This window comes from Oncorhynchus clarkii, chromosome 30, assembly GCF_045791955.1.
Source record: "Oncorhynchus clarkii lewisi isolate Uvic-CL-2024 chromosome 30, UVic_Ocla_1.0, whole genome shotgun sequence".
Lineage (NCBI taxonomy): Eukaryota > Metazoa > Chordata > Actinopteri > Salmoniformes > Salmonidae > Oncorhynchus > Oncorhynchus clarkii.
Window position 1 is genome coordinate 43,904,003 of NC_092176.1, and position 21,620 is coordinate 43,925,622.

General features: G+C 48.3%; 1 protein-coding gene across 1 annotated transcript; it reads right to left on the reverse strand.

The window, feature by feature from the left end:
* Positions 1-1,255: 1,255 nt before the first annotated feature.
* LOC139389561 (uncharacterized) lies at positions 1,256-3,457 on the reverse strand. Its single transcript, XM_071136378.1, has 2 exons — positions 3,233-3,457; positions 1,256-1,702 (listed from the first exon to the last, which is right to left on the reverse strand). The coding sequence occupies exons 1-2, from the start codon at positions 3,455-3,457 to the stop codon at positions 1,256-1,258; spliced, it is 672 nt and encodes a 223-aa protein (XP_070992479.1).
* Between the last annotated feature and the right edge of the window lie 18,163 nt (positions 3,458-21,620).

A 21,620-nucleotide genomic window follows, 5' to 3' on the forward strand; every position in this document is an offset into this window, starting at 1 on the left:
AACCAGCCAGCAAGCCAGAGAGCAGAACCAGCCAGCCAGAGAGCAGAACCAGCCAGAGAGCAGAACCAGCCAGAGAGCAGAACCATAGCATGTCATCTAGCAGCGTATCTGAGCTTCTTCCATGTTCTCCTAATCTATAGTCGACAGCCAGAGAGGACATGTTATAGTTAGCTAAGGGGAGAGGAGGTAGGACAGGTATCTTCCTACCTCCTCGTGTTTCCATATTAATCACACACAAGACATCTAGGTACATTCTCCATAGCTGAGTGTTAAATGGCACCCTATTTTGACCAGAGCCCGTAGGGCAGTAGTGTACCACTTAGGGACAAGGGTGCCATTTGGGATGTAGGCCATGACTGGGTGTCAGCTTACCACAGCCAAATCAGACAGGAGGATAGAGAGGTGGACGTGTAAGTGATAAGATCAGGACGATGGGTGGGAGGGAGGGAGGAGGGTGGAGGGCGGGCTGAGGGAGGGAGGGAGGGAGGAGGGGAGGGGGGCTGAGGGAGGAGGGTGGAGGGTGGAGGGCGGAGGGCGGGCTGAGGGAGGGAGGGAGGGAGGGAGGGAGGGAGGGAGGGAGGGAGGGAGGGAGGGAGGGAGGGAGGGAGGGAGGGAGGGATGGAGGAGGGGAGGCTGAGGGAGGGAGGGAGGGAGGAGGGTGGAGGGCGGGCTGAGGGAGGGAGGGAGGAGGGGAGGGGGGCTGAGGGAGGAGGGTGGAGGGTGGAGGGCGGAGGGCGGGCTGAGGGAGGGAGGGAGGGAGGGAGGGAGGGAGGGAGGGAGGGAGGGAGGGAGGGAGGGAGGGAGGGAGGGAGGGAGGGAGGGAGGGAGGAGGGAGGGAGGAGGGTGGAGGGCAGGCTGAGGGAGGGAGGGAGGGAGGAGGGGAGGGGGGAGGGGGCTGAGGGAGGAGGGTGGAGGGCGGGCTGAGGGAGGGAGGGAGGGGGGCTGAGGGAGGAGGGTGGAGGGCGGAGGGCGGACTGAGGGAGGGAGGGAGGGAGGAGGGGAGGGAGGGAGGGGGGCTGAGGGAGGAGGGTGGAGAGTGGAGGGAGGGAGGGAGGGAGGGAGGGAGGGAGGGAGGGAGGGAGGGAGGGAGGGAGGGAGGGAGGGAGGGAGGGAGGGAGGGAGGGAGGGAGGGGTAGAAGATGAAGCTTGTGTACCAAATTACACCCTATTCCCTATTTAGTGCACTACTTTTTACCAGGTCAAACATGAGAATAGGGTGCCATTAGTAACATATACAGAGACAACTGATCCCTGGCTACCAGACCAGGCTGAGCAGAGGGCTGAGCAGAGGGCTGAGCAGAGGGCTGAGCAGAGGGCTGGGCAGAGGGCTGGGCAGAGGGCTGGGCAGAGGGCTGAGCAGAGGGCTGGGCAGAGGGCTGGGCAGAGGGCTGGGCAGAGGGCTGAGCAGAGGGCTGGGCAGAGGGCTGGGCAGAGGGCTGGGGGGGTGGTGGGGGGGGCTGGGCAGAGGGCTGAGCAGAGGGCTGGGCAGAGGGCTGAGCAGAAGACTGGGCAGAGGGCTGGGCAGAGGGCTGAGCAGAGGGCTGAGCAGAGGGCTGACCAGAGGGCTGGACAGAGGGCTGGGGGGGTGGGGGGGGCTGGGCAGAGGGCTGAGCAGCAGGATGGGGGGGTGGGGGGGGCTGGGCAGAGGGCTGAGCAGAGGGCTGGGGGGGTGGGGGGGCTGGGCAGAGGGCTGAGCAGAGGGCTGGGGGGGTGGGGGGTGGGCTTAGCAGAGGGCTGAGCAGAGGGCTGGGGGGTGGGGGGGGGCTGGGCAGAGGGCTGAGCAGCAGGATGGGGTGGCTGGGCAGAGGGCTGAGCAGATGGCTGGGCGGGGGCTTTCACATGACACATTACTCCAATGAGGTTTAGGCTTAATGGGCCTCGCTGCTGAAGAACCAACACTAAGAGAATAAACCCACTGAAAGGACAGGAGCTCAGTCTTTGAAATGAATCAGACTACGCTACCTTCACCAGTATGCCACACTAACGATCACAAGTTCTCTTAAACCTGCCTGAATGCTATTAACACTAAAGAGCACAAGGTGCTCGAGAGAGAGAGAGAGAGAGAGAGAGAGAGAGAGAGAGAGAGAGAGAGAGAGAGAGAGAGAGAGAGAGAGAGGGGGAGAGAGAGAGAGAGAGAGAGAGAGAGAGAAATTGTGAGGTAATGAAGCACTTTCATGGTTCAACCTCTTTTCTGTGTTCAGATGCATGCAGTCGCCGAGCTAGCAACAGTCCTAGTACAATAGCTCAGCCATGTGTGCGTGTGTGCGTGCGTGTGTGTGTGTGTGTGTAGCCAGGGATGTAGTGGTACAAAAAATAGGTGTGGGGGATCTGGCTCCAACTGAGGCAGGCTTGTGGAGCTTCAATCCCAGAATAATTAACAACACCTATTTAACAGAGTGGCTTCTGCCAGGACAGCTGGAGGTTATGGGAGGCGGTAAGATCAGAGCCCTGGTTAGCTACCTGGCTGGTTCTGCTCTCTGGCTACCTGGCTGGTTGTGCTCTCTGGCTACCTGGCTGGTTGTGCTCTCTGGCTACCTGGCTGGTTCTGCTCTCTGGCTGGCTGGCTGGTTCTGCTCTCTGGCTACCTGTCCGGTTCTGCTCTCTGGCTGGCTGGCTGGTTGTGCTCTCTGGCTACCTGGCTGGTTCTGCTCTCTGGCTACCTGGCTGGTTCTGCTCTCTGGCTGGCTGGCTGGTTCTGCTCTCTGGCTACCTGGCTGGTTCTGCTCTCTGGCTGGCTGGCTGGTTCTCCTCTCTGGCTGGCTGGTTCTGCTCTCTGGCTGGCTGGTTCTGCTCTCTGGCTGGCTGGTTTTGCTCTCTAGCTACTTGGCTGATTCTGCCCTCTGGGTACCTGGCTGGTTCTGTTCTCTGGCTGACTGGCTGTTTCTGCTCTCTGGCTGGCTGGTTCTGCTCTCTGGCTGGCTGGCTGGTTCTGCTCTCTGGCTGGCTGGTTCTGCTCTCTGGCTGGTTGGTTGGTTATGCTCTCAGAATAGTTGCCTGGTTCTACTCTCTGGCTGGCTGACTGGCAAGTTCTGTATCTGGCTGGCTGGCTGGTTCTGCTCTCTGGCTGGCTGGTTCTGCTCTCTGGCTGACTGGCTGGTTCTGCTCTCTGGCTTGCTGGTTGGTTCTGCTCTCTGGCTAGCTGGCTGGTTGGTTCTCTGGCTGGCTGGTTCTGCTCTCTGGCTGGTTCTGCTCTCTGGCTGGCTGGTTCTGCTCTCTGGCTGGCTGGTTCTGCACTCTGGTTGGCTGGCTGGTTCTGCTCTCTGGCTGGCTGGTTCTGCTCTCTGTCTGGCTGACTGGTCCTGCTCTCTAGCTGGCTGGCTGGTTCTGCTTTCTGTCTGGCTGAGTGGCTCTGCTCTCTGGCTGGCTGGTTCTGCTCCATGGCTGGCTGGCTGGCTGGTTCTGCTCTCTGGCTGGCTGGTTCTGCTTTCTGGCTGGCTGGCTGCCGTGCATGTTTCATGCCCATCCAATGAGCGTGCTGAAAGTCTGTTGTGTGACTGGTTCTGCTCTCTGGCTGGCTGGAAGACTGGTTATTCTCTCTAAATGACTGGTTGGCTGTAAGAATGACTGACTGGCTGGGTGCTTGGGTAGCTGGCTGGGTGGCTGGCTGTGTGACTTGCTGCCTGATTGGCTGGCTAGCTTGTTGGCTGGCAGGCCGGTTTGTTGGTTGTTTGGCTGGCTGTCAGATGGGCTGGCTGGGCTGGATGACTGACTGACTACTGGCTAGCTGGCTTGTTGGCTGCTTTTCTGGCTATCTGGCTGGCAGGCTCCTGTCTGGGTTAGAGGGATTTCAGCTGGCTCTGTATCCTACAGGATTTGTTTCACCTCTTTGTCTCCTAAGCCTAAGTGCAGTCAGTGGCTGAGGCAGACACACACTGTGCCACACAAACTGTCCTGGCCTCTTGTCTGGCCCTGTTTCCCTTTCTGGCCCCGTTTCCATGTCTGGCCCTGTTTCCCTGCCTGGCAGCTTGTTAGCTGATAGAAATGGATTGAGTCCAACAGGATGTGTTTTCTAAAATGATGTGTTTGTATGTGACTCATGGGTCATACTTCCCTTTTTGTAATTAGTTTGTATGGTTTTGACTTGATGTGTTTATATTTGTTCATGTACACAGCATACATGTAATGTGTGCTATTAGGATGTTTGACGTTTGGTGAATAACGAAGGCCGGTCGTAGAAAATATTGGTTCATTTATTAGCAGGTTTTATTCATCTGATGTTTCTAAAAGGTACAGCTACATGGACTCTGTTTCTTCCTGTTCTCAGCAGGAACATGATGGAGAATTCTTGGTTTCAGTGTAGTTTAATGTACTTCCTCCACTAGCTGTATGGACACATACAATTATGTAAGTCAAATCAAATGACTCTTTTCCGGTACCCCCACACATTGACTCTGTATCGGTACCCCCACACATTGACTCTGGTACCGGTACCCCCACACATTGACTCTGAATCGGTACCCCCACACATTGACTCTGTATCGGTACCCCCACACATTGACTCTGTACCGGTACCCCCACACATTGACTCTGTACCGGTACACCCACACATTGACTCTGGTACCGGTACCCCCACACATTGACTCTGTACCGGTACCCCCACACATTGACTCTGTACCGGTACCCCCACACATTGACTCTGGTACCGGTACCCCCACAGATTGACTCTGTACCGGTACCCCCACACATTGACTCTGGTACCGGTACCCTCACACATTGACTCTGTATCGGTACCCCCACACATTGACTCTGGTACCGGTACCCCCACAGATTGACTCTGTATCGGTACCCCCACACATTGACTCTGTACCGGTACCCCCACACATTGACTCTGGTACCGGTACCCCCACAGATTGACTCTGTATCGGTACCCCCACACATTGACTCTGGTATCGGTACCCCCACACATTGACTCTGTATCGGTACCCCCACACATTGACTCTGCACCGGTACCCCCACACATTGACTCTGGTACCGGTACCCCCACAGATTGACTCTGTATCGGTACCCCCACACATTGACTCTGGTATCGGTACCCCCACACATTGACTCTGTATCGGTACCCCCACACATTGACTCTGGTACCGGTACCCCCACAGATTGACTCTGTATCGGTACCCCCAAACATTGACTCTGTACCGGTACCCCCACACATTGACTCTGGTACCGGTACCCCCACAGATTGACTCTGTATCGGTACCCCCACACATTGACTCTGGTATCGGTACCCCCACACATTGACTCTGTATCGGTATCCCCACACATTGACTCTGTACCGGTACCCCCACACATTGACTCTGGTACCGGTACCCCCACAGATTGACTCTGTATCGGTACCCCCACACATTGACTCTGGTATCGGTACCCCCACACATTGACTCTGTATCGGTACCCCCACACATTGACTCTGTACCGGTACCCCCACACATTGACTCTGGTACCGGTACCCCCACAGATTGACTCTGTATCGGTACCCCCACACATTGACTCTGGTATCGGTACCCCCACACATTGACTCTGTATCGGTACCCCCACACATTGAATCTGTGCCAGAGTCAATGTGTGGGGGCACCGATACAGAGTCAATGTGTTGTTGTACCGATACAGAGTCAATGTGTTGTTGTACCGATACAGAATCAATGTGTGGGGGTACCGGTACCAGAGTCAATGTGTGTGGGCTTTATACAGGGGGGCACCGGTTAGTTGAGGTAATATAGGCAGGAAGTGCATGTTTAGAGAAAGGTGATTTGATTCGTCGCTGAGAGAGTGGAAGGATTACATTGTAAAAAAACACTGCTTTCATTGTCAGATGGTAGAGGAAGACGTTTTGGTTTACACTCCCTTCCAAACAGTCACTTTCAGCCCCTATTTAGATCCCAGATTACCCCCCCCCCCCCCCCCCCCCCGTACAATCACAAAGTAGTTGGAATGAAAATGCAACAAATGCGACAAATCACCATAGTGACCCTGTCTTTTAAGGCCGTTTTTTTTCCTTCTCTAAACCGTGAAAGAAAGAGCTGTGACATTTCAGCCCCCCGGAGCTAGCCGAGAGAGACATTTGTAATGTGAGGTAGCTTAGTTTCACCTGCCTTTTCTTTCGGCTGTGTCGTGGTACTTCAGTAGCATGTTAAACTCAAGGCAGTGGACGACACTCAGTGACCTGCGCTGACTGGCTACGCTGTATCCACTGTTGACTGTATTCTGCCTCAGTAAGCAACAATCCCTCCTCTCTCATCACAGCATAAAGACTAACAGATTGAAGATTGGAGTTTCCCCTCCCAGCCAATGTTGACTCTGTCCCATTGTTCTTCTCTGACAATAGTTCCACATACCCTGCAGCTTGAGTTTCTGTCTTCTTTAATGGTCAGGTATCAGCCTCTAAATAACCCTCTGCCATTTGTTACTGAATTCACCCCAAATGGCTATTTGTTACTGAATTCACCCAAAAGGGCCATTTGTTACTGAATTCACCCAAAAGGGCATCTTGGCGGGGAGGAGAAAGAGAAGATGCGGTGCCAAGTTTTTGAGTAATGAATTTAGCTGTTTGCTGTGTGTAGTTGTCATGGTAATCTCATGCTGTGTGTAGTTGTCATGGTAATCTCATTGTGTGTTGTTGTCATGGTGCATGGTGATCTCATGCTGTGTGTAGTTGTCATGGTAATATCATGCTGTGTGTTGTTGTCATGGTGATCTCATGCTGTGTGTAGTTGTCATAGTGATCTAATGCTGTGTGTAGTTGTCATGGTAATATCATGCTGTGTGTAGTTGTCACTGTGATCTCATGCTGTGTGTAGTTGTCATGGTAATCTCATGCTGTGTGTATTTGTCATGGTGATGTGATGCTGTGTGTAGTTGTCATGGTAATCTCATGCTGTGTGTAGTTGTCATGGTAATCTCATGCGGTGTGTAGTTGTCATGGTTATCTCATGCGGTGTGTAGTTGCCATGGTTATCTCATGCTATGTGTAGTTGTCATGGTGATCTCATGCTGTGTGTAGTTGTCATGGTGATCGCATGCTGGGTGTAGTTGTCATGGTAATCTCATGATGTGTGTAGTTCTCATGGTGATTTCATGCTGTGTGTAGTTGTCATGGTGATCTCATGCTGTGTGTAATTGTCATACGTGATCTGATGCTTTGTGTAGTTGTCATGGTGATCTGATGCTTTGTGTAGTTGTCATGGTGATCTCATGCTGTGTGTAGTTGTCATGGTGAGCTCATGCTGGGTGTATTTGTCATGGTAATCTAATGCTGTGTGTAGTTGGCATGGTGATTTCATGCTGTGTGTAGGTGTCATGGTGATCTCATGCTGTGTGTAGTTGTCATGGTAATCTCATGCTGTGTGTATTTGTCATGGTAATCTCATGCGGTGTGTAGTTGTCATGGTAATCTCATGATGTGTGTAGTTGTCATGGTAATCTCATGCTGTGTGTAGTTGTCATGGTAATCTCAGAGAGGCCACAGGACTATTAGCTGCTGTGTGTGTGTGTGTGTGTGTGTGTGTGTGTGTGGTGTGTGTGTGTGTGTGTGTGTGTGTGTGTGTGTGTGTGTGTGTGTGTGTGTGTATGTGTGTGTGTGCGTGTGTGGTTTGTGTCTGGCTGTGTGCGTGCTTGACACAAATTTCCTGAGCTCTGAGAAACACGAGGTATCTATCTGCTTAGTTAAAAAAAAAAACTAAAACAAACTCTATAAGAACACAGTTTTGTAAAGGGGCAGGACTGGGAGCTTCTCTATCTATTGTCTGGGAGGAGATGCATTTCCTGTCAGAATCTATGATTTACAAACCGGTGTTTAAAAAACACTTACCGTATTACTGTTATAATGACACGCATTGTGTTTTGTTAAACATGTTTTTAATTAAAGCAAATACAACAACAACACCGATATCAGATCACGTGACATGTTTTATATCATCGGATGAATGATAAACAACATGGAAAATCGGTTTTAATCTTATTTTTTGTCATAAAAGGAATATATTTCTCCCATTTTGAGTATTTTAAATATATGTCCCTCTCCGTTATAAGCATGTTACGTTAGCTATACCGTATGCAGACGATAATAGTCTAAATAAATATCTGTCCCTCTCCGTTATAAGCATGTTACGTTAGCTATACCGTATGCAGACGATAATAGTCTAAATAAATATCTGTCCCTCTCCGTTATAAGCATGTGAAGTCAACATAATATGTAGAGGATACTAGTGACGAGCCTACTCAAGTTTATGTTAAATACACCCTAAAAGTCGCAGGAAAGAAACATCATTAAAAACATCCCCAGTGGAATTTTTTTTTTAAATCCATGACGACATACTTTTCCCATCAGTCACTGTGGGAAAACCTTTCGAGCAGCAGTCTCCCTACGCCTTCAGTCTACAGGATCAAGGGCACTCCGCTACTCCCCTTCAAGCCGGGTTACTCTCTAGGTGTCTTCCTTCTACAGTTTTTCATAGCCATTGTGTTTCTGCCTACGATCAAGGGCAGTGTTGTTTTCTTGCTGACCGAACATAAACTCATTTTCTCTGAGGAAGTTCCAGAGATACAGGATCTGTAGGGAGGTCTTTGGTAGGACTAGATGCCCCAGTGAGGGGCGCTACAATGTTACAATGTTTACATACGTTTTGGGGGCAAACCAAGTCTTGAGAAGTGCCTCTGTGTCGCCTCTGTGTCGGCTCTGTGTCGCCTCTGTGTCGCCTCTGTGTCGCCTCTGTGTTGGCTCTGTGTCAGCTCTGTGTGGCCTCTGAGCCGGCTCTGTGTCGGCTCTGTGTCGCCGCTGTGTCGGCTCTGTGTCGCCTCTGTGTCGCCTCTGTGTCGGCTCTGTGTCACCTCTGTGTCGGCTCTGTGTCGCCGCTGTGTCGGCTCTGTGTCGCCTCTGTGTCGCCTCTGTGTCGGCTCTGTGTCGCCTCTGTGTCGGCTCTGTGTCGGCTCTGTGTCACCTCTGTGTCGGCTCTGTGTCGCCTCTGTGTCGGCTCTGTGTCCCCTCTGTGTCCCCTCTGTGTCGGCTCTGTGTCGGCTCTGTGTCCCCTCTGTGTCGGCTCTGTGTCCCCTCTGTGTCGGCTCTGTGTCGCCTCTGTGTCGCCTCTGTGTCGCCTCTGTGTTGCCTCTGTGTGTAACAAAAGGGAGCTAGGAGAGAAATGTCTTCAGGGACAGGAAGGCTGTATCAGGGTGTTGACTGGAGAGATCTCAGACGGCCATGTGAATGGCTTCCTTCAGAAAGGCGTCTGGTGTAACCTTTGACCTAAAGCTGCTCGGAACTCCACTAAGGTCAGTGAACCCAGCTATCTCTCAGTGAACCCAGTCCTCACCCTGAATAAAGAAACTAGACATCTAGGGCTAAGATAAATAAATAATATTTGGGATAGGATAGATTGATCAAGATGTGAAAGGAAATCAAGCATGAAAGGTCTGTATAACCCCCCCCCCTCCTCCCGCCATTCTAATGTTGTGAACATTCCCCCCCCCCCCCTCCCGCCATTCCAATGTTGTGAACATTCCCCCACCTCTCTCTCTCGCTCTGTCTCTCTGTCTCTCTCTCTCTCTCTCTCTCTCTCTGTCTCTCTCTTTCTCTGTCTCTCTCTCTCTCTCTCTCTCTCTCTGTCTCTGTCTCTGTCTCTGTCTCTCTCTCTCTCTCTCTCTCTCTCTCTCTCTGTCTCTCTCTCTCTCTCTCTCTCTGTCTCTCTCTCTGTCTCTCTCTGTCTCTCTCTCTCTCTGTCTCTCTCTCTCTCTCTCTATCTCTCTCTCTCTCTCTCTCTCTGTCTCTCTCTCTCTCTCTCTCTGTCTCTGTCTCTCTCTCTCTCTCTCTCTCTCTCTCTCTGTCTCTGTCTCTCTCTCTCTCTCTCTCTCTCTCTCTCTCTCTCTCTCTCTCTCTCTCTCTCTCTCTCTCTCTGTCTCTCTCTCTCTCTCTCTCTGTCTCTGTCTCTCTCTCTCTCTCTCTCTCTCTCTCTCTGTCTCTCTCTCTCTCTCTCTCTCTCTGTCTCTCTCTCTGTCTCTCTCTGTCTCTCTCTCTCTCTGTCTCTCTCTCTCTCTCTCTTTCTCTCTCTGTCTCTCTCTCTCTCTCTCTCTCTCTGTCTCTCTCTTTCTCTGTCTCTCTCTCTCTCTCTCTCTCTCTCTCTGTCTCTGTCTCTGTCTCTGTCTCTCTCTCTCTCTCTCTCTCTCTCTGTCTCTCTCTCTCTCTCTCTCTCTGTCTCTCTCTCTGTCTCTCTCTGTCTCTCTCTCTCTCTGTCTCTCTCTCTCTCTCTCTCTCTCTCTCTCTCTCTCTCTCTCTGTCTCTCTCTCTCTCTCTCTCTGTCTCTGTCTCTCTCTCTCTCTCTCTCTGTCTCTCTCTCTCTCTGGTCAGCTGTTGCGGCAGGGAAAAGAAAGAGAGCAAAAAGAACAAAGGATGAGAATTGAACTCTTGATTACAATGTCAGGAAGGAACAAAGAGTCAGGGGTTGACAGACAACCAGCCAGACAGACAGAGAAACCCGACAGACCTGCTACTGTGTGTGTTATTCTACCAGCTGTGTTTGTGTCTCTCTTGTGTTTCAAGCCACAACATTGGTAGAATGTATTTCTATATCTCCAGCGGACTGTCTATATTTCAATCCCATTGATCTAAATAGTAAACTGATAGATAGACAGCATATTGATGAGTCTGAGGGGGCCAAATATGTGACAATGTCACGGTCAAAAACAACACCTGATTTAAGGATAAAGGTAATCACCTGGAAGTGTCCGTCATCTTGGTCGTTAAAGACAAGGAACAGGGAAGTCCTGATCTGGAGCCAGGCCTAAGTCAAGAAACTGGAGGAAAACCCAAGGAAATGACTTTATGTTGAAACCCCACAAGCATTGTGGTCAGTTGCTATGAGACCACAGTAGAATACCACAGGACGTTTTCTGTTTAGAACCTACTGGAGCAAAAGGGGCTGTTCTGTGAATAGTCTTGGCTGAAATGTGAAGTGCTTTTCTTTCACTGTTCTCCACTATCAGCTTCCTGGTACGTCTCATCTCCCTAACAGGTCAACTGTTCTCCACTATCAGCTTCCTGATACGTCTCATCTCCCCAACAGGTCAACTCAGCTGTTCTCCACTATCAGCTTCCTGGTACGTCTCATCTCCCTAACAGGTCAACTGTTCTCCACTATCAGCTTCCTGATACGTCTCATCTCCCCAACAGGTCAACTCAGCTGTTCTCCACTATCAGCTGCCTGGTACGTCTCATCTCCCCAACAGGTCAACTCAGCTGTTCTCCACTATCAGCTTCCTGGTACGTCTCATCTCCCCAACAGGTCAACTCAGCTGTTCTCCACTATCAGCTTCCTGGTACGTCTCATCTCCCCAACAGGTCAACTCAGCTGTTCTCCACTATCAGCTGCCTGGTACGTCTCATCTCCCCAACAGGTCAACTCAGCTGTTCTCCACTATCAGCTGCCTGGTACGTCTCATCTCCCCAACAGGTCAGCTGTTCTCCACTATCAGCTTCCTGGTACGTCTCATCTCCCCAACAGGTCAACTAAGCTGTTCTCCACTATCAGCTTCCTGATACGTCTCATCTCCCCAACAGGTCAACTCAGCTGTTCTCCACTATCAGCTTCCTGGTACGTCTCATCTCCCCAACAGGTCAACTCAGCTGTTCTCCAATATCAGCTTCCTGGTACGTCTCATCTCCCCAACAGGTCAACTAAGCTGTTCTCCACTATCAGCTTCCTGATACGTCTCATCTCCCCAACAGGTCAACTCAGCTGTTCTCCACTATCAGCTTCCTGGTACGTCTCATCTCCCCAACAGGTCAACTCAGCTGTTCTCCACTATCAGCTTCCTGGTACGTCTCATCTCCCCAACAGGTCAACTCAGCTGTTCTCCACTATCAGCTTCCTGGTACGTCTCATCTCCCCAACAGGTCAACTCAGCTGTTCTCCAATATCAGCTTCCTGGTACGTCTCATCTCCCCAACAGGTCAACTAAGCTGTTCTCCACTATCAGCTTCCTGATACGTCTCATCTCCCCAACAGGTCAACTCAGCTGTTCTCCACTATCAGCTTCCTGGTACGTCTCATCTCCCCAACAGGTCAACTCAGCTGTTCTCCAATATCAGCTTCCTGGTACGTCTCATCTCCCCAACAGGTCAACTCAGCTGTTCTCCACTATCAGCTTCCTGGTACGTCTCATCTCCTCAACAGGTCAACTCAGCTGTTCTCCACTATCAGCTTCCTGGTACGTCTCATCTCCCCAACAGGTCAACTCAGCTGTTCTCCACTATCAGCTTCCTGATACGTCTCATCTCCCCAACAGGTCAACTCAGCTGTTCTCCACTATCAGCTTCCTGGTACGTCTCATCTCCCCAACAGGTCAACTCAGCTGGTCTCCACTATCAGCTTCCTGGTACGTCTCATCTCCCCAACAGGTCAACTCAGCTGTTCTCCACTATCAGCTGCCTGGTACGTCTCATCTCCCCAACAGGTCAACTCAGCTGTTCTCCACTATCAGCTTCCTGGTACGTCTCATCTCCCCAACAGGTCAACTCAGCTGGTCTCCACTATCAGCTTCCTGGTACGTCTCATCTCCCCAACAGGTCAACTCAGCTGTTCTCCACTATCAGCTTCCTGGTACGTCTCATCTCCCCAACAGGTCAACTCAGCTGTTCTCCACTATCAGCTGCCTGGTACGTCTCATCTCCCCAACAGGTCAACTCAGCTGTTCTCCACTATCAGCTGCCTGGTACGTCTCATCTCCCCAACAGGTCAACTGTTCTCCACTATCAGCTTCCTGGTACGTCTCATCTCCCCAACAGGTCAACTCAGCTGTTCTCCACTATCAGCTTCCTGGTACGTCTCATCTCCTCAACAGGTCAACTCAGCTGTTCTCCACTATCAGCTTCCTGGTACGTCTCATCTCCCCAACAGGTCAACTCAGCTGTTCTCCACTATCAGCTTCCTGGTACGTCTCATCTCCTCAACAGGTCAACTCAGCTGTTCTCCACTATCAGCTGCCTGGTACGTCTCATCTCCTCAACAGGTCAACTCAGCTGTTCTCCACTATCAGCTTCCTGGTACGTCTCATCTCCCCAACAGGTCAACTCATCTGTTCTCAACTATCAGCTGCCTGGTACGTCTCATCTCCTCAACAGGTCAACTCAGTGAACACAGTAACTCATCGAGCTAATATTTAACCAAGGCTGTGACTGGGGATAAACACACGCCGATCCACTTGGGCGAACTCAGCCAATCTCCAACCTTAATGGTATTGGACCAGTAAAGTCTCAGGTCTCTGTTTGCTTAGTTGCCGAGCAACAATTGACTGTCTGAGAGGCAGCGACCAGCAAAACAAAGGCATCAATCAAGTTGTCCACTACTTCTGACCAAAGTCCCAATGAGCAGTGGTCAAAAGGTAGTGCACTAAATAAGGAATAGGGTTCCATTTTGGACGCACCCTACAGTATGTCTCCTTCTGGTCAGCGGAGCCCAACACCACCAACACCACCACCGTCTCTTTATGGTGGTCAGCTGATACAACAGAACAGACATTATCAGTCCTGAAATGGTTCCCAGTAAAACGGCAGGTTATCTGGGTGTCCTATGTGTCGACCAGGTGTTTCGCCGTGTATAGCTGCTTGGAGCCACGTTTTTAAACTGGACACTGATTTGAGCCGCAGCTTTTTTTTTTTCTTTCAGAAGACAGATTTGACAACCCAGCAAACAATGTGTTGTTACCACCTGCATTCCCAGAACGTTATGGAGAACGTCCATAGTTACATTACAAAAAACATTGTTGGAACATTGTCTGTTTGCTGGAAATTTTTCAACTACTCGATTATATTCCTGTAATGCTCCAATGAGAATGTTTAGAAGCACTGTGTAGTTTTTGGTCTTTTTTTAATTTTAATTTTTCCGTTATTTTACCAGGTAAATTGACTGAGAAAAACGTTCTCATTTTCAGCAACGACCTGGGGAATAGTTACAGGGGGGGGGGGGGGGGGGGGGTGAATGGGCTGGGGATTATTAGGTGACCGTGATGGTTTGAGGGCCAGATTGTGAATTTAGCCAGGACACCCCAGGTTAACACCTCTACTTTTACAATAAGTGCCATGGGATCTTTAATGACCTCAGGGAGTCAGGACACCCGTTTAACATCCCATCCAAAAGACTGGGTAGTGTCCTGGGGTGGTATGCTGCTGGTGCAGGGTGGTATGCTGCTGGTGCAGGGTGGTATGCTGCTGGTACAGGGTGATATGCTGCTGGTGCAGGGTGGTATGCTGCTGGTACAGGGTGGTATACTGCTGGTACAGGGTGGTATGCAGGGTGGTATACTGCTGGTACAGGGTGGTATGCAGGGTGGTATGCTGCTGGTACAGGGTGGTATGCTGCTAGTACAGGGTGGTATGCTGCTGGTACAGGGTGGTATACTGCCTGTACATTGTTGTTCCAGACAGGTTTGTGTGTTTTTCACGTGCTGACCAAACTATCTCCGTGAGTGAGTCTGCGTTCTCCATCGAGCGCATGTTGATTTGGTCTATTCCCCCCCCCCCCCCCCCAGACACATTCATGACACGCAGGTAAAAAATAAAAACTGTGAAGCAACTATGTTCATTTGAAGACAGGTCGAAACACACAACACATTCCTTGGACATGTTTAGCTAGCATGCTGTTGCTAGTTAAATTGTCCTGGGAGATAAATATTTGGGTTGTTTTTTTTTACTTGAAATGCACAAGGTCAGGGACAGGAAGGCTGAATCCAGGGGGCTTTAGAGTCATTCAAAATCACGGGTTCTCTTCTCCGATAGAAAGGGGAAACGTAGTTTTAAGTTAGTTTCTTTGTTAAATCTTCATCTTTCTTTTTCTTCTGTGGATTTTATATGGCAGTTGGCAACCAACTTTAAGATGCATTTCCGCCACCAACTGGACTGTACTGTGGACCTTACTCATCTTTCAATCACCCATGTGAGTATATGCTCATAAAAACCAGTGAGGAGATGGGAGAGGCGGAACTTCTAAAATATAAGTCATTTTCAAGCGCCTGGTTATTTTCAAGAGCCTGGTTATTTTCAAGAGCCTGGTTATTTTCAAGAGCCTGGTTATTTTCAAGAGCCTGGTTATTTTCAAGAGCCTGGTTATTTTCAAGAGCCTGGTTATTTTCAAGCGCCTGGTTATTTTCAAGAGCCTGGTTATTTTCAAGCGCCTGGTTATTTTCAAGCAGTTTGGATGAAATTATTGAATAACACGTACGTGTATATTTATCATGATCCATAGTTGTGGTTTGACATTGTCTAATTTCTTTGAACTTGATAGATCACTTGTATTACATTTAAATCAAATAATTATAATTTCACTGAAACAAAAAAAAAATCGATAACCTTAAACTTTAGGTGTTCCTCTGAAGGCCTGTGGTGACATTGGCTCCTTGAGCTATTTCTCTATAAAACTCAGCAGTCAGAGCGGCCCTTCGTCATATTTAGAGGCAGATTAACACAACACCTGACTGACACAGGGAGGTGCAGGAAAGGGAGACATTCTTGCGTTTACGATCCTCTGGCTTTATTTAACGTTTGGAGGGGGGGGGGGGGGGGGGGGGGTACTAAAAGCTTATCTCTTGCTTTCACTGTGGACAACTAGTCTCTACACTGCTGTCTCTCTGGGCCACTCTAAGTGGTTGTTTGCCTAGTTGGACCATAAACAGACATCCTGATTTTGAGCAAATCAAATCAACAAAACAGCCCTGGATAGGCAGGGATGGACAACGTAGATGGGGGTGGGGACCACCAAGAAAAACGAATCATGAGCGGCCGCAGTGTCTGCATACCCACATCCCATGCAGTCGGAGCCTAGCCTTTTTTGCGGGCCCTATGTGACATTTTGTTGCCCCCACCCACAACACCATCAAAATATTCACATTTTAGAAATCTATTCATTATGTTATGGGCCACATTTTTTTTCTCTGCAATTCTACTGTACACATTTTGCCATAGTGTGGAGAGAAATGTTAGCCATTTTTTTTATATGATATGCGAGTGAGATTGACTAACAAAATCAATAGGGCACCTCTTGTTGGTAATTCGACCATGATTACTACAAGTTTAGATTGCTGTCTAGATTGCTGGCTAGAATAATTTACCAAAAATGTAAAAAAAATAAATACTAACATGGTTTAATCGGTCTAATTGATTGACTATTTTCTCTTGCCGTTTCTACATTGTAGAATGTCAAGAGTGTGCAAAGCTGTCATCAAGGCAAAGGTTGGCTACTTGGAAGAATATCAAAAATATATATATATTTTGATTTGTTTAACACTTTTTTGGTTACTACGTGATTCCATATGTGTTATTTCATAGTTTTGATGTCTTCACTATTATGCATTTACAGTATTTGGGGAAATTGACCTGCGGCTCTATGAAAGGGCCACCCTGTTACCCATCCCTGGGCTAGGCTATACAGTATGGCCGGCAGGATACGAGGAGGGTGAGGAGGACAACCTTTCTACCTGAGATCAAAGATGCTGGATGTTGTGGTGGATGCCTTAAAGGATCCTAGAAATGATGGACTGGGAAATGGGAGACGGTGCTGTGGAAGTTTAGATCAGAGGTCACAGGGTTAGATCAGGGGTCACAAAGGGTTTTATCAGAGGTCGCAGGGATAAGCCTGTCAGAGGTTACAGAGCTAATACAGAAGTTACAGGGTTAAGATCAGAGGTCACAGGGTTATGTCAGAGGTCGCAGGGATGGATCAGAGGTCACAGGGTTAGATCAGAGTTCACAGGATTAGATCAGAGGCCACAGGGTTAGATCAGAGGTCACATGGTTAGATCAGAGGTCACAGGGTTATGTCAGGGGTCACAGGGTTAGATCAGAGGTCACAGGGTTAGATCAGAGGTCACAGGGTTAAGATCAGAGGTCACAGGGTTAGATCAAAGGTTACAGGGTTAAGATCAGAGGTCACAGGGTTATGTCAGGGGTCACAGGGTTAGATCAGAGGTCACAGGGTTAGATCAGAGGTCACAGGGTTAAGATCAGAGGTCACAGGGTTATGTCAGGGGTCACAGGGTTAGATCAGAGGTCACAGAGTTAGATCAGAGGTCACAGGGTTAAGATCAGAGGTCACAGGGTTAGATCAGAGGTCACAGGGTTAAGATCAGAGGTCACAGGGTTAAGATCAGAGGTCACAGAGTTTAATCAGAGGTCACAGGGTTGAGATCAGAGGTCACAGGGTTAGATCAGAGGTCACAGGGTTAAGATCAGAGGTCACAGGGTTATGTCAGGGGTCACAGGGTTAAGTCAGGGGTCACAGGGTTATGTTACAGGGAAAGCTAGTTAAGGCCCCCTTTTTTATATATGAGAAACGAAGATAATCTGTACACTAAGATAATATATAATACATGAAAAATGTGCATATTATGTAATAAAATACAAGTGAAAAATTCACATTACTGATTTATACATTATGTAAAAGATAGGGTATGCAATATGCAATATTGTTGTTGAAATCCTCAAACTGCCATTGAAGTTTGAAATCCCTGATAGTGTTGCTGTCGCCAATCTTTCACTGGCTGATAACTTTCCTCCCCACTTTAAAAAGTATTCACTGTAGTGTTTTTACAGACTGTAGTGTACTGTAGTATTCACTGTAGTGTTTTTACAGACTGTAGTGTACTGTAGTATTCACTGTAGTGTTTTTACAGACTGTAGTGTACTGTAGTATTCACTGTAGTGTTTTTACAGACTGTAGTAGACTGTAGTATTCACTGTAGTGTTTTTACAGACTGTAGTAGACTGTAGTATTCACTGTAGTGTTTTTACAGCCTGTAGTATACTGTACTGTACTGTGGTGTACTGTAGTATTCACTGTAGTGTTTTTACAGACTGTAGTGTACTGTAGTATTCACTGTAGTGTTTTTACAGACTGTAGTGTACTGTAGTATACTGTAGTGTACTGTAGTATTCACTGTAGTGTTTTTACAGACTGTAGTGTACTGTAGTATTCACTGTAGTGTTTTTACAGACTGTAGTGTACTGTAGTATTTACTATAGTGTTTTTACAGACTGTAGTAGACTGTAGTATTTACTGTAGTGTTTTTACAGACTGTAGTGTACTGTAGTATACTGTAGTGTACTGTAGTATTTACTGTAGTATTTACTGTAGGGTTTCTGTGGACTATAGTGTTTACTGTAGTGTACTGTAGTGTACAGTAGTATTTACTGTAGGGTTTCTGTGGACTATAGTGTTTACTGTACTATTCTGTAGTGTACTGTAGTATTTACTGTAGTGTTTTTACAGACTGTAGTGTACTGTAGTATTCACTGTAGTGTTTTTACAGACTGTAGTGTACTGTAGTATACTGTAGTGTACTGTAGTATTTACTGTAGTATTTACTGTAGGGTTTCTGTGGACTATAGTGTTTACTGTACTATTCTGTAGTGTACTGTAGTATTTACTGTAGTGTTTTTACAGACTGTAGTGTACTGTAGTATTTACTGTAGTGTTTTTACAGACTGTAGTATACTGTAGTGTACTGTAGTATTTACTGTAGTATTTACTGTAGGGTTTACTGTAGTATTTACTGTAGGGTTTTTGCAGACTGTAGTGTACTAAAAGAGCAGAGGTTCCATCACCTGTAGGTAGTTAGGACTGGGGTCTGATGGAGAGTTCAGAGGTTCCATTACCTGTAGGTAGTTAGGACTGGGGTCTGATGGAGAGTTCAGAGGTTCCATTACCTGTAGGTAGTTAGGACTGGGGTCTGATGGAGAGTTTAGAGGTTCCATTACCTGTAGGTAGTTAGGACTGGGGTCTGATGGAGAGTTCAGAGGTTCCATTACCTGTAGGTAGTTAGGACTGGGGTCTGATGTAGAGTTCAGAGGTTCCATTACCTGTAGGTAGTTAGGACTGGGGTCTGATGGAGAGTTCAGAGGTTCCATTACCTGTAGGTAGTTAGGACTGGGGTCTGATGGAGAGTTCAGAGGTTCCATTACCTGTAGGTAGTTAGGACTGGGGTCTGATGGAGAGTTCAGAGGTTCCATTACCTGTAGGTAGTTAGGACTGGGGTCTGATGGAGAGTTTAGAGGTTCCATTACCTGTAGGTAGTTAGGACTGGGGTCTGATGGAGAGTTCAGAGGTTCCATTACCTGTAGGTAGTTAGGACTGGGGTCTGATGCAGAGTTCAGAGGTTCCATTACCTGTAGGTAGTTAGGACTGGGGTCTGATGGAGAGTTCAGAGGTTCCATTACCTGTAGGTAGTTAGGACTGGGGTCTGATGGAGAGTTTAGAGGTTCCATTACCTGTAGGTAGTTAGGACTGGGGTCTGATGGAGAGTTTAGAGGTTCCATTACCTGTAGGTAGTTAGGACTGGGGTCTGATGGAGAGTTCAGAGGTTCCATTACCTGTAGGTAGTTAGGACTGGGGTCTGATGTAGAGTTCAGAGGTTCCATTACCTGTAGGTAGTTAGGGCTGGGGTATGATGTAGAGTTCAGAGGTTCCATTACCTGTAGGTAGTTAGGACTGGGGTCTGATGTAGAGTTCAGAGGTTCCATTACCTGTAGGTAGTTAGGACTGGGGTCTGATGTAGAGTTCAGAGGTTCCATTACCTGTAGGTAGTTAGGACTGGGGTCTGATGTAGAGTTCAGAGGTTCCATTACCTGTAGGTAGTTAGGACTGGGGTCTGATGTAGAGGTCAGAGGTTCCATTACCTGTAGGTAGTTAGGACTGGGGTCTGATGGAGAGTTCAGAGGTTCCATTACCTGTAGGTAGTTAGGACTGGGGTCTGATGCAGAGTTCAGAGGTTCCATTACCTGTAGGTAGTTAGGACTGGGGTCTGATGGAGAGTTTAGAGGTTCCATTACCTGTAGGTAGTTAGGACTGGGGTCTGATGGAGAGGTCAGAGGTTCCATTACCTGTAGGTAGTTAGGACTGGGGTCTGATGGAGAGTTCAGAGGTTCCATTACCTGTAGGTAGTTAGGACTGGGGTCTGATGGAGAGTTCAGAGGTTCCATTACCTGTAGGTAGTTAGGACTGGGGTCTGATGTAGAGGTCAGAGGTTCCATTACCTGTAGGTAGTTAGGACTGGGGTCTGATGTAGAGGTCAGAGGTTCCATTACCTGTAGGTAGTTAGGACTGGGGTCTGATGTAGAGTTCAGAGATTCCATCACCTGTAGGTAGTTAGGACTGGGGTCTGATGTAGAGTTCAGAGGTTCCATTACCTGTAGGGAGTTAGGACTGGGGTCTGATGGAGAGGTCAGAGGTTCCATTACCTGTAGGTAGTTAGGACTGGGGTCTGATGGAGAGTTCAGAGGTTCCATTACCTGTAGGGAGTTAGGACTGGGGTCTGATGGAGAGTTCAGAGGTTCCATTACCTGTAGGTAGTTAGGACTGGGGTCTGATGGAGAGTTCAGAGGTTCCATTACCTGTAGGTAGTTAGGACTGGGGTCTGATGGAGAGTTCAGAGGTTCCATTACCTGTAGGGAGTTAGGACTGGGGTCTGATGGAGAGTTTAGAGGTTCCATTACCTGTAGGGAGTTAGGACTGGGGTCTGATGTAGAGTTCAGAGGTTCCATTACCTGTAGGTAGTTAGGACTGGGGTCTGATGTAGAGTTCAGAGGTTCCATTACCTGTAGGTAGTTAGGACTGGGGTCTGATGTAGAGTTCAGAGGTTCCATTACCTGTAGGTAGTTAGGACTGGGGTCTGATGTAGAGTTCAGAGGTTCCATTACCTGTAGGTAGTTAGGACTGGGGTCTGATGCAGAGTTCAGAGGTTCCATTACCTGTAGGTAGTTAGGACTGGGGTCTGATGTAGAGTTCAGAGGTTCCATTACCTGTAGGTAGTTAGGACTGGGGTCTGATGTAGAGTTCAGAGGTTCCATTACCTGTAGGTAGTTAGGACTGGGGTCTGATGCAGAGTTCAGAGGTTCCATTACCTGTAGGTAGTTAGGACTGGGGTCTGATGGAGAGTTTAGAGGTTCCATTACCTGTAGGTAGTTAGGACTGGGGTCTGATGGAGAGTTTAGAGGTTCCATTACCTGTAGGTAGTTAGGACTGGGGTCTGATGGAGAGTTCAGAGGTTCCATTACCTGTAGGTAGTTAGGACTGGGGTCTGATGGAGAGTTCAGAGGTTCCATTACCTGTAGGGAGTTAGGACTGGGGTCTGATGGAGAGTTCAGAAGTTCTGCTCTTCTCTATAACCTGTAGGGAACATCATGTGATCTATACTTGGCATGTAGGTTTCTCACTTATGGGTGGGCGCAGATTGGGATATGGGAAGGGGAATGGGCAGGGTATACACAAATTAAATACTGTGCTGTTTACTACAGTGTTTTTTGTACAGATAATATTGTAGTGTTTTTTTATAGTATTCTACAGTATACTACAACATTACATAGTAAGTACTACACATGATCGACGGATACCACAAAGTGTAGTATTGTATTCTACGGTATAATACAGTTTACTACTGAGTTCTATAGTAAGTTGTGTAGTATTCTATAGAAATATGTAGTATTTTTTCATGTGGGTCTGTTGGGATTTTTCTCCACCAGAATGAGTTTCAAAGTCCTGACTGAGGCCTGAATTAGAGCTGTAACTATCGATACCAGTATCGCATTATCTTTCCCATGGCGAGACAAAAAACACAAAGCAGATTTTTAGTCCTTTAAAAACCTGTTGCATGTA